Raw genomic sequence first — 13943 nt, 5'->3', positions numbered from 1 at the left:
CATTGATTCAGTGGACCAATCGCATTCATGTTAATGTTTTAGAAATGCAAAATGTTTGAATTTTTCAGTAATCCCCCTAAATTCTTCTTCTTTTGTTTAATAAAATCTTGACTTACACAAAAGACAAAAAAAGAGTTTGCACCTCAACTTTTCTAATAATAGAACAAACACAAGCTAATAAACTCAAATTAAAACTGAACTCACATGAACCCGAGCAATGCAGCTCTAAAAGATTGTATAAAATCGATCAAAGAAATTTCAAACGGGCAAACAAGTAATGAAAAGAAAAAACACGAGTTCATAAATGCAAATATTAGTTTAGGTTGAGCTTTCTGTCATTTAGTTTCTTGGTTTAGTCTAATTAAGTATAACACTTGTTTCAAATGTTCAAATTTTGGAAAGTGAAGGTGTATGCCTGTATAAAGTTTTCATACTTGGGTATCACTAAAGCTAGAAAACCAAGCATGTTTCATTTTAAAAAAAAGAAGTGGTATCCTCACCCTCTTCTAGTAATCTCACCCCCCAATAATTAGTTTATATTATTTTATGTTTGATTTGATATTTAGTTCATTTGATTTGCGTGCGATTTGACATTAGATTTATATTCACATAATTGATTTTCTCACCCTCATCATGTTTAAAATGCAATTGTACCTTACTTGATATGCAAATGTGTGTATATCCCACATCATATTTTTTGTATTATAGGACTTAACAAATATTTTTGTTTTGTGACATGTCATTTAGTCATTTTTTTGTATTGTGGGGCTTAACAAATATATTTTTTTTTCCTTTTTCTTCCCTTTTTTTTTCGGCTTTTCATCGTGTTTGTATTGAACCTGTTTTTATTTCTCTAGATGGTATGCATATCTATGTGGGTGCTATATTCAACACTTCAAATTGCACTTTATCCAAAAATGTAGTGCTAGAGCACCACAATAGGTAATAACTTCTTACTACCACTAATCTACATAGTCTAAGTAGTTATTACCACTAATAACTAGTTATTTATGATAATAAGTAATTATTACTACTATTACCACTCCATACAATGAACAACTTGCAGCATACATTAAATGTACCCATCAATCTACTTTGTTATGATATAATAAGTTATTTTATTTAATTGTTGGGGGTGGAAAAACCAATTATGTGAATATGAATCTAATGTCAAATAGCACGTAAATCAAAAAAATTAAATATCAAATCAAACATAAAATAATATACAAAAATTTTAACCAATTATTGGGGGTGGGATTACTAGAAAGGGGGTGAGGATGCCACTTCTCTTTAAAAAAACTAATTTGGACAAGTACAATAAGGTAATTCTTGTTGTAATTCACTAGTAATATCACTTACTATAATGATATAGAAAGCAAATACTACTAATGCAATATGGAAATACAAAAAAGAAATAGGAGATATTTAGAGAGAATGCTTTTCTTTTTCACTTTGGTGTGTTTTTATTCATTCCATTACACATGTATTTATACTTGTAAACTTCACTTAAGTCTCACCTAATCAACCACCATATGAAATTATGGTTTAATACATGCTGCAAGATCTACAACATAATTAATAGAAATATGTAATATAGGGTATTTCACAACAATGCTATGGTAATAAGTTTTTACCATGTTTTTAACAATTCTAATACTAGATGGATGGTGTCATTGTCTTTTTGTCTTATTTTTAATAATTGATACTAAGATGAAAGAATTGTTGGATGAAAGTGGTTTGAGGAATAAAATTGGAAAATCATAGCCAACAAATTCCTGGACAAAGGTTTCTTTGTTTGCTTCTTCCCTATTGAATTTGATTGTGTACCTTGTTCTTCCTTCATTTCTTTCTCTCTTCAACTTGTTTATGGTATATGGTTTCTAGTGCATTATACTGCATTGCATTACAGTATATTAAAAACACATCACTATGCATTAATCAATATATAACTATTGTTTACTTAGGCAACCAATACTTGTTCTTAGTTTTTTGGGAGCAGTCCGCAAGATCACTATTCTTGAAAACATACAAGCAATACTTCAAGTACGAGCACTATTGGTTGATTATCATGAGTTGTTACAAATCACAACTATATAGTGCTAATAGCAAGTGATGAGAACCAAGGAAAGACAAGTCCAGGTTAGTTTAGTTTCCTATATTATTAATATTTACTTCCAATTAGTATTTGTTTAGTATTTATATTTTTATTGGTATTTGCTTTTAATTAGACTAGCTTAGGAGTTGTGTTTCTGTTAAGCTATAAATTAGTTTTCTATATAGTTTTGGTCTTCTAGTTTGAGTAGGTTCTTGGTTGTTTGCTTTGGCTATATAAGCCGGTAGAGTTGTACTTATTTGGAGCAATCAAATAAATTAAACAAAAATCGATACTTGGTCTCAAAATCGAGAGATTTCTCTCAATCCAACCTTCTTAATTCCTTTAAGATCAAGGTTTTCATCATTGGTGCTTTCATTGAGAGGCTCCTTTGAATGGCAACCGATGAGGAACGAATCGATTCATTGGAGACTAACCTATAGGCTTTACGTCTGGCAGTTCAAACCAATATTTGAGACAGTCTTCGAGACATTAAATAATAGTTAGCTCACTTGGAAGAGGTGATCACTACAAACTTGAAGGGACGACATCGACGTAGGAGTACCCATGGTAAAACCCCTCATCATTCCCATGCCAGTGATTCTCGATCATCATCGGATTTTCAAGATTACACTTCATCGAGAAAAGATGAGATAAGCACCGACGCTAAAATTGTCGATATACCCATCAAAAAAGAGGAAGACTTGAACATTAATTATATTGATATGGGAATAGATAAATTATCTGTCTCAATATTCGATGATTATCCAAAAGAAGGAGATATGTTGTTGCTAGATCCAGGAAGAAAGATTGGAAGAAAATAAGGAAGCAATCTTGGAGGAAAATAAGGAAGAAATATTGCAGGAAAGTTCATACATTATTCAACTAGCAAATCCCAACAAGAAAAAAATTTTGAACTATCCATTCGGCTGATTCAGTTTTCTCTGCTTTTTTTTGAAAGCCTTACTTTTTCAGTCCGAGGATGTTTGACTATTTGGATAAATGTGGCATAGTGGGGGTAGATGCAATTTATTGAGATAATACAACATGTTATACACCCTTCTATTTACTTTATAAGAGATGTGAAGGGTTAGACATTGAATGAACCTATCAAAAATGATGAGTGATCAAGCACAGATATCAGTTATAAGACACTCAATAATATATGGTTTTGAGTGTTGGGCTATCAAGAGACAATATATCCAAAAAAATACATATAACAAAAATGTGAATGTTTCTTTGGATATGTGGCCACATGAGAAAGATAGAATAAGAAATGAGTTCATTAAATCTAAGGTTAGAGAACCATTAATTGAAGATAAGTTAGAAGAAAAACATTTAAGATGGGATGGACATGTACAATATGGAGAAGTAGTGCGTCGGTAAGGAGAATCGAGAGAATTTGTATTGAAGAGAGTAGAAAGCATAAAAGATGACCTAGAAGACATATCATCACAAGATAAAGAATCAATGCATTAATTTTTTATTTCAAATTTCATTATTATTGGGTACTCCAAAGGTTTACCTAAACTAGCACTAATCTCCCATTTTCTTTTCGTATTTACTAACATTAAATAAGAGTGATGATGTGCAAAATCAAACCGAATCCTCGAGAACTCGATTTTGCAAGCATATCAGTTGATCCGACCAATGATCAAGAAGTTGATGTTCTGTATCTACACATGTAGAGAGCGTGAGCTTTGGGATCCCCGAGATGTATCTCAAGAGGACGATCCAATGCTCAAGTAAGCTCGTTAGGCAATAAGGCTATTGAGATTGCTCGTTGTTTGGAGTTCTCTCTTTACCTAGTAGTGAGTAGTGAAAATGTGAGAAAGATTTACCTAATTGGAGGTCTCTTTTTAAATGAATTTTGAATTATTGATTACCCTTGATTGCGGGCAAGATTTCTAAGGGTGAATCCCTTAAGAACTCTTGTAGATTTCCTTGTTTGGTCATGAGTGCTCCTCAGTACCTCTAAGGTGTTTTGATCACCTGGGGGTTCCTAAGGTTATAAATGTTAAGCCATACTGAGGAGTACAAGCCGAGATGACATATGGGTCGGCCAAGATGTTCCCCAACTCGATCTCCTCTTCTTCAATCTATACGGTGACACATGTGAACATCTCATTGGAGGGGTATTTTTGGTATTATCAAAAGAGTTATGAAGTATAATTATCAAAGTTGAACTCTTATCTCAAACCGACTCAAAAGTAACAAAATCTCGTTAAAAACTTGTTGTAAGGGCACTTGCAATGGTAAAGTGTTATTGGGCCAACAAAGATGTTGTCTTTTGCTAATGTGACTATATTGTGAAACGGGTTTTGCTTATGTGGCTGTATTGGGAGAAATGTTTTTCTTATGTGGATATATTGGTATTTTGTGTTTTGGTGTAGTTTTGTTGTGGATAATATGGAGTAATGGAATGTTGTTGGTCTCCATGTTAGGTGGGAAGAGAAAGTGTATATAAATTTATGTTTTGCTAATGTGACTGTATTGGAAGATGTGTTTTGCTGATGTGATTGTATTAGAATATGTGTTTGACTTGACTTTTTGTGTAATAGAGGTGGGACCTAAGATTAATTTTGTTGGGGACATTAGCACTTGCACCATTGCAAGTGTCCTTAATCATACTAAAGACCAATTTTATTTATATTTTAATAAAAATAAGTAGAATAAGTATTAGTATAGAGTGTACAATAATGTCAAAAATTACAATGAAATTTCAAATGGAAAACCCGACCATAGTACACTGAGGCAAGGGTATCTCTATCTCTTTACTCCCTTGCGCCCGTGGGTTAGATTCATATCCGAGCTCATATTAACAACCCATTAATGTGTTCTTTATTATTAGGTGATATTTATTTTCTGTCCTATTTAATATGGGACTTTAAGTCTCCTATTGAATTTGAGAGAACACATTTAAAAAATCTAATTATGATAATAAATCAAATAATTGACTACAATAAAAGAAAAAGGCCTTCACATTTCATTCCTATCATTGATGGTGACTTTTTTCTCACCTCATTAGCCCTCACCATCGTTGTTAGAATATAGTACACATATAGAAAAATGTGAATCTTTGTCTCAAAAGTTAAGGTGAGAACACTGTAGTTTAGAGGATATGATATTCTTTGTACATCACTGATGTTAGTCTCAATTTGTCTTTTGTGCATTGCTAATTTGGTAGAGAACAAGAAGTTGCATTCTTTAACTTAGACTGTATACTCTAAAGTAGAAGTTGAAAAAGGTTAGTTGGGTTAAAAAAAGTTTTACCAATAAAAAAGTATGGTGTTGTATTTAACATGTGGGTGTACTTTAACCAAAATACATTAAGAGTGTAGTAATAAATTTGGGGTAGTGTATTTATAAAAAACAAATACATTCTAAATTGGTGTTGTGATGTATTTAACAAAAATAACGACGTATTTAACCACCCGTTTACAAAATTATAGGTGAAGACTGAGTATCATTTTGGAAATGCAAAACATATCTTTTTTGTCCCTCAACTATAGGTGTGGTTTCATTTTCGTCCCTAGGCTTTTTTTTTATCTCACTCCAAACTATAGGAAAGTACCAGGGTTGTCCCTTGAATAATTTCAATGATGGGAAGATCACATGTGGCATCCTACATGGATAGATTCAAAACAAAAAAACATATGTGGTATCATATGTGGAATATCGTATTTGGAAATAAAATAAAAACAAAATACAAAACAACATAAAAACCCTAAACCTAACTCATCCCCTCCACTCTAAAATGATTAGAGTTTCCAAAATGATTTTCAGTTTTCGAAAACAATTAATGAGGTAAAAATTTATTTGGTTGTAGTTTTTATTAAACAATTTTAAAAAGAGTTTCTGATTTGTTGTTTTTAAAAACCAAAAAACGAAAACACCTTTTAGTCGTTTTCGCCTGTTTTTAAGTAAAACACGCGAAACTGTTTTCGAATATGACGAGAATAGTTTTCCGTAAGTGCACCTGTCGACATCGCTCATAACCCTAGCCGCAGCTCCTCTTCTCTTCTACCTCTCCCCTTGGAAGATCCAGGTATGCAATTTCTTGAACTCTCTCCAACTCGATTACCATTCGTCTGCGTCTCTGTGCCCATATCGAGATACTGTTGTGTACCCAACATCTGTAATACATAAACTCTGTACGCTGTGCTTCTCTGTGTTCATGGACTCTGGTTCGACTTCATGCTGGTTTGTAAATGATTTCATAACCTTTTACTTTAGCTGCTTCACACTTAGGTCACAAGGTGAAATTTAGTTTGATGCGCATCTCTCTAGGGGGTTGATTTCTGTTAAAGGCAGCAGGCTGGCTGTAAGCCGATTTGATCTTGCAGGTTTACATGGTACCTAATTTTTCTAATATCTTGAATGTAGTTTTCCGTCAACTACTAGCTTGCTATGAATGAGTATTGGTTTGGTACCTTGGTTCGTGTTAGCTTCTCCGTAGCCTTGACTTTTTGTAGGCAGTACATTGTTGCAGCTTTTCCAAGATGGTATACTTTGCTATGCAGTTTGACATTCTGTAAGAGTTTTGGGGGTATTTTATGTTTTTATCAACATTTTAATCATCTCATGAATGTTGAATGTTATTGCCAGCTTGCTAAGATATTGAGAATTGTGACTTAATGGTTTTCTGGTAGACCTTCATATTTGTTGCTTTCAATAGGTCTGGATTCTCATTTCACTTTTTGTATGTTCCTTGTTTCATTGTTTGTTTTACGTTGGCATACTAACTTGCCTACCTGGTCAAGTGCTCACTTTGCTCAATTGGTTGATTATTGCATGCTTCATGAGATGGGTTTTTGGTTTAGTTCTTGTGGTGTCTACTCTGGTTGCTTTGGTGATTTAGGGGGTCTGATTTTGCAGTTTGTTGAAGATGGTATACTTGTGTTTTGTTCTGCACTTATGGTATGCAGGTTCAAATGTTTTATTCTCGTCTCACATTTGATAGGTTGGTTTCCTTAATGATTCAGTGAGTAGAGAGCCTTTAGCTAAAACAAGTTGAGGATAGTTGGCGGTGTGTGTTTTCTGTTCTAATCTTATTTTTCAAGCTTTTTGTCGTAACTTGGAAATTGCTTCTGGTGTTTGTTTAATTGGGGCTTTATGGGTTGTGTTTGGTTGGTGGCTTATTTTTACTGGCTTCTTTAGCGCAAATTTCTTTGTAGCACAACAGTTTTGGCTAAATTTCATGGGATGTCCCCAAGGGAAGGATATCGCTATAGGTGCCAACTATTGTGCATGCATTTCTATTGTGCATGCAACTTTCGCTGTTTTTGGCAATATGTATTTAGTTATTTAATGATATTGAAGTGTTATTTACTTATATTGATAGCACCTACTTTATATGGATACCCCGCAAGAAATTGTTGACGAAAATTCTTTGTGGAGCCCTGTCACGGAGAAGTTATTTGTAGATATTATGGTTGAACAAGTAAGTCGGGGGAACATGAAGAGTGGGGTATTCCATAACAAGATTTGGAGCTCAATATTGGTGGAGATGAATACCAAGACTGCAAGGAATTATCAAATGAAACAAATTAAGGCTAAATTTCATCGGCTTAGGATGAAGCACCGTGCTTTTTCTGATCTACTCAACCATACTGGGTTTGGCTGGGATGCAGCTACTAATACTGTCACTGCTGATGAAGAAGTGTGGGAAAATTATTTGAAGGTAATAATAATTTCATGTTATCATATGTCTAATGTATGTTCAGTAACTTCACAAAAACATCATATTGCATTGTCAAAATTATGACATATGATTGTTCTGCTTTCAAAATGCAGAAAAATCCAATTGCTGGCCAATTCAAGAAAAAAAGGTGTGAAAATTATGTCAACCTTGGCATACTTTTTAACACAGGAACGGCCACTGGTGTTCTACATCATGCTTCGACCGTGAGTCCTCCGAACACTGATGATGAGAAGGAGTTGGATGCTCAATTTAGGCAAACAGGGGTGCACATTAATGTGGATGTTGAGGATGATGAAGACCACATCGATGCTGGAATATTGGAACCCAAGACTCGCAGTGGTAAAAGATTGGCCCCGTTGCCCACCAGAGGGTCGAAGAAGGAATCGAAGATGAGTGCCGTTAGTGAGGCACTCCACGCATTCGTCAATGTCCAAAATGCAAAGGCGGAGAGGTTGAAGACTTCTAGTTGTGATGCTACTAGTGCACATGTTGATGACTCCTTAGCTGTTTGTATGCGGATTCTCAATGGCATACAATTCCCAGTTGAGTACCGTGTGAAGGCCATGTCGATGTTTATTAGTCCAGAGTGGAGGAAGATGTTCATGGAGATGTCGGATGAGCTCAGGGAAGCTTGGCTTATGAGCCTGTAGCAAAGGGATGTTTGGATGTGCTATGGGGTCTGTTATGCTGTTGGTTCTCCAACTTTGATAAAGTTTGATGTTTGAATCATTTATCTTGACTGCCATGCCAATGTGTTTGGCTGCACTGTTATGCATTAGTTTAATATTCTATTTTATTGTATGTTTTATGAAGAATGGCTATGTATTTACTTTATATAAGAAGCATGCCATGTTATGTGGATTGGCACTATATGTATACAATAGCCTTGTTGATTGCGCATGGAAATTTGGTTGGTAGCTATGCTGGCGATTGGCTATTAGCTATTAGCTATGCAGTATTAGCACCTGCTTATACAGAAAGACAATAGAAAAAGGACTAACCAAGGTCAATAACTCTTGCAAATTTTAACACCAATGTGACTTCAAGCTCACTAAAAGTAGTCAGTCATGTTGTTGATTGCGCATGGAAATTTGGTTGGTAGTACGGGGTCCATCCGCAAGGAATGCTCACCTATTACCATGTGAATGAGGTATAAAATATCATTACAAATTTGACCCCTTAGCAACTGTAAGTAGTAAAAGAAACAAAAATATATATAGAATACATATAGTGAATGATGATAGCTAAGAAATGTTATAGTGGGACAATGAAATCCATGTGACTCATGCATTATTTTTGCATACATATAACTTCGGTCTGGAGCTTCAATAACAACCATTACACTTTGTGAAAGTTTTCCAACCAAATTCTTTTTCAATTTCATGGAGGACCACATGGACTCAAGTGACTCAGATGATGAAGAATTACTGCAGTTACTTGTATTGCTTGATCTTGCTGATGAAGAGGAGCAGCGTCTAAGTAGAAATCCGATGCGGACGTCATCGTTATCTGGCCGTGCGTATGTATTCGAACTGCTTAATGGATCATCAGTTGTTTGCTATCAACTTTTCCGCTTGGACAAGGTAAATTTCATACACTTATGTGAGGAACTAAGGTCACGTAATCTTTTGGATGATTCGAGGGACGTGTATCTAGAAGAAAAGGTGGCTATATTCCTGTACATAGTTGGACATAATATAAGGCATAGAGTTGCAGGTGATCGATTCCAACATTCTACGCAGACTATATCAACTCATTTTCGTAAAACTTTAAAGGCGATTTGTAGATACGGGAAGGAACTCATAAAACAAGGATCAACTGAATTGCCGGATAAATATAAACAAAACTCAAAATATTATCCATGGTTCGAGGTAAAAACAAAAAGTGTTATTTTTATCGTTCATTTATTATGTAGGATCCTTGGAATTTTGTTAACTTTGCACTTTTGTGTTTGTAGAATTGTATTGGGGCCATTGATGGCACTCATATAAGTGCATGGGCTCCCGCAGAAAAACTAACTGCTTGCAGAGGGAGAAAATCAGTGGTTACTTCGAACGTCATGTGTGTCTGCGACTTTAATATGATGTTTACCTTCGTATACGCGGGATGGGAAGGCACAGCAAATGACTCAAGGGTCTTTCTAGATGCAATAACGAGACCAGAAAATAATTTTCCACATCCAGTTGGAAGTATTCACATAACTTTTCATATAAATTCAGCTTTATTTTTTATATTTATGTCAAATAATGCAAACAATTTAAACCATGCAGACCAATATTATCTTGTTGATTCTGGATACCCTTGCACCGCTGGCTTCTTACCACCTTACAGAGGAGGTCGATATCATATACAAGAGTACCATGGTCGAGGTAGAGGACCACGGACACGCAATGAATTGTTCAACTATCGGCACTCATCAATGCGGATGGTGATTGAAAGATGTTTTGGAGTTTTAAAGGCTCGCTTCCCAATTTTGAAATTGATGCCCCCCTATCCGCCGACTCGACAAAGACTTATAGTAGTTGCTTGTTGTGCAATTCATAATTTCCTACGTATACAAACACAACAAGATCCACTTTTTCATACGTGGGAAAATATGGATCCTTCAGTTATCCAACCATCAACTTCAACAAGGGCAAGCTCAAGCAACAACAATAATAATATGTTCGATTTGACTGATCAAGGAGCTGCTGCCATGTCCGGATATCGTGACTATATGGCTAATTTAATGTGGTTCGATCATTGTAACACACCAAGTGTTTAATAATTCCTCATGTTGATGTTTTAATATATATTCAGGTTGTGTTTTAACAAATCATCTATCCAAATGAATTTTTTGTTTTCTGTTTTAGAAAACAATTTTGAAAAACCTACAACCAAATGAATTTCGGAACCGTTTTCTATTCCTTAAAACTCTTTTCAAAATCTCAACTCAAAATCATTTTTAAAAACTAGAAAATGAAATAGTTTCCAAACACACTCATATCTTTTTTGTCCCTCAACTATAGGTGTGGTTTCATTTTCGTCCCTAAGTTTTTTTTTATCTCACTCCAAACTATAGAAAAGTACCAGGGTTGTCCCTTGAATAATTTCAATGATGGGAAGATCACATGTGGCATCCTACATGGATAGATTCAAAACAAAAAAACATATGTGGTATCATATGTGGAATATCGTATTTGGAAATAAAATAAAAACAAAATACAAAACAACATAAAAACCCTAAACCTAACTCATCCCCTCCACTCTAACTCACAGCCTCGTACCCCAAAACATGTACAGTTTATTTGTTACAAAATCAATTTTGATATCGTTCCCCAAGTCTCCATTTTCACTTCTCGTTTGATGTCGCTTCAATATAAGTCGATTGTAGAATACAAGTTGAGAAAGTGAAGGAGTCTTATTGAAATTTTTGGTCTATTTCCGCGATTTACTTGCATTGATCTTCTTGTATTCAATCATACACCTTGTAATCAACAGATATAAGCATTGATGATTCTCGATGTTATGTAAAATTGAAATTTCTTGATAAAATCCCCCTATCTTTCGTTAAATTGGCTCAAACTGCCTAGTCCTTATGAGCTATTCGCTTCTTGTAGCCATGAACAACATAGAGACTAAACAATGTTGCCACGACATTCTCTATGGCCTCCGTTGCGTGCCTAAACAACAAAACTTTCGCAATCGAAGCAGAAAACCTTTCCTCATTAATGATTCGACTCTTGTGCCCTACAAGGATTTCATGAGCATTGCACCACTACAAAATCAAATTCCTTAGTGCCCAATTAGGGTTCTTGAGTTCAATTTAGGAATATGGACAGCACAAGTAATTTATATAATATTAGGGATGAAAAGTGTCAAACCTAAATAGTTTAGGGACATATTGTTGAACTTATTCATAGTTTGCCACATAGAATTTCTCCGATGTACCACGTAGATGCCACGCATGTATTTTCCAACCCCATTCTCATTTGAAGGACAAAAGAGATAATTTTTCATAGTTGGGACACAAAATTGAAACAGAAAAAGAACTTAGGGACGAAAATAAAACCACAAGTGCGTTTGGTAGACAATTTTGATAGTAGCATATATTGTAGCATATATCATATAGATAATAAATAGTGGCAATAAATGGTAGTAGATATGGTGATTGAAATGCTGATAGGTGTTTTGGTTGTATTTTTGTTGGTAGCATATATGATGTTAAAATTATTGTATAAATTACGTGCAGAGGTATTATGCATTTAAGTTGTACCATATTAAAATAAATAGTAAAATAAATAAAAAATAGTTTATAATAATAATTAAATAGTCAAATTAATTTAATAAAATAAAAATGAGATATTTTTCTCTCTCTAACTTTGACAGAAAGAAAAGAAAAATACTCAAACAAAACGTTATCGTTTTGTTCCTTCTCCCACATGCTTTCTACTTCTCTCATTCTCCCCAATTATGCATTTATCGAATAATCTACCAATGAAAACTCTCATCACTACAGTGAATTGACCAGCCTTTGTTGGATTGACCATTGTAGTCTCATCGGACTCAAATCTATCAAAACCCATAGGAACTCTCATCACCAAGAGAGCACTACCTCAGTGACAATAAGCAATGGGTCACAAATGAAAAGATCGAAAGCCATCGATAGTTGCTTATGTGACGCCAAGACGACCAGCTGGGTTGGGGAGAAGGCCACATTGACACCGATGAGGAGATCCAAAGCCGATGAGGAGATCCAAAGCCCGAGTTGCCGTTAGACGAAGGAGAAGCTTGCGTGTGTGAGGTTGACGATGAAAGCCAGATTTGGGGTATTTTAAGTAGTTCAATAAAGAGTGGAGGGTAGTTTAGGGAAGAAAACTCATTTGTTCCAAAATTGTCCAATATGAGACAATTTTGAAAATGACCATAAATTGTTACAAAAATGCCTCGGTTTTTAGGTCAAAAAATTGTTGTTTGGTGATCAATAAATATATGGTTGCTTGAAATTGTGCACCAAACTGGCTGCACGTCTATAGTTACCATTTTGGCTTCTGAAAATTTTGAGGGACGTTAATTACATTTGACTCGAAGAAAAAACCCTATTGAGTTTTCATAACCGAAAAAGCGAGGTCGACTCAATTCCATCGAAACCCTTAAACCACGCTTCTTCTCGAAGTTCCCGGCTTACGCCTCAAGAGGCTTCGTCAAGTATCCATTACTTGTTCATTGTATCTTTTCATCAAATTCAGTTCTAAAGGGTTTATTCTTCTGTGAGATAGCTTTGATACTTGATTTGTTTTGTTGCTCGAAATCGTAGAAATTTTGCTCCGCAAATGCTCTAAAACATAAATATTTTACCTTTATTACTGTCATGGTGGCTGCCGCCGTCAGTCTGCAAAACCCTTCTCCGTCTAGTTTTGAGCTACTATTGTCAATTTTTTTCCCTCCTTGTGGGAAATTGATATGGATATGCATGAAAGTTTTGATTTGATACACTACTCTATGAAAAATGTGAAACATCTTGACAAGTTTTATCAGGGAAATTTTATATAGCCTTATGGGGAATGTTTGATTTTGATTTGATTTACGACCCTGAAAAGTGTGAAAACATCTTGACATGATTGTAGCCGTTTGACTCTTCTGGTTTTTAGGGTTTTGAGATTAATCATTGCTTCAATAGCGGTTTCTCTGTTTTCTTGCTCTTATATTCTGCTGTTTATTTTAGGTTGTTAATTGGCACTATATGCCTTACTAATTCTCAGTAATTTAGTGCTTGTGGTATGATCACCTTATGATACGTACAAGAACTCAGAAGGAGGAAGTGAATAAAGAGAGATAGGAAGAAGAGGTTTCTTGGCTCAAAGTTGTCATCTCTATTCTTCATCAGCACGTAATATAGTAGTGCTTGCAGTTACAATGAGAATGTGATTAAACTCAACTGCCAACCCACTAACAGAGTGCAAGGCGTGAGCCAATTGAAACAAAAGCAATTGAATGAAATAGAACTGACCACTAATTAATAACATAACAAATAATGGCTTAATAAACTAACAATGTAACTCTAGCAACTGTCACGGCATGTCACATATCACCTTACTTCTATGTGAACAAGAATCTATTTGTTTTGTTTTCCGGTAACAGTACTTCTAATAGCTAACTTTCTAATTT

General features: G+C 34.9%; 1 protein-coding gene across 2 annotated transcripts; it reads left to right on the top strand.

Moving 5' to 3' along the window:
- The first annotated feature begins 5989 nt into the window (after positions 1-5989).
- On the top strand, positions 5990-8611 carry LOC119989807 (L10-interacting MYB domain-containing protein-like). Of its 2 annotated transcripts, none has more exons than XM_038835513.1 (3): positions 5990-6140; positions 7437-7775; positions 7889-8611. In XM_038835513.1, the coding sequence occupies exons 2-3, from the start codon at positions 7449-7451 to the stop codon at positions 8444-8446; spliced, it is 885 nt and encodes a 294-aa protein (XP_038691441.1). In that variant the 5' UTR covers positions 5990-6140; positions 7437-7448; the 3' UTR covers positions 8447-8611. The 2 variants fall into 2 exon arrangements, with proteins under 2 accessions (XP_038691441.1, XP_038691440.1); XM_038835512.1 differs by lacking the exon at positions 5990-6140 and adding an exon at positions 6148-6447.
- The last annotated feature ends 5332 nt before the right edge of the window (positions 8612-13943 follow it).

The sequence above is a fragment of the Tripterygium wilfordii genome, chromosome 21 (genome assembly GCF_013401445.1).
Source record: "Tripterygium wilfordii isolate XIE 37 chromosome 21, ASM1340144v1, whole genome shotgun sequence".
Lineage (NCBI taxonomy): Eukaryota > Viridiplantae > Streptophyta > Magnoliopsida > Celastrales > Celastraceae > Tripterygium > Tripterygium wilfordii.
This window is presented reverse-complemented; position numbering and strand designations above follow the sequence as displayed.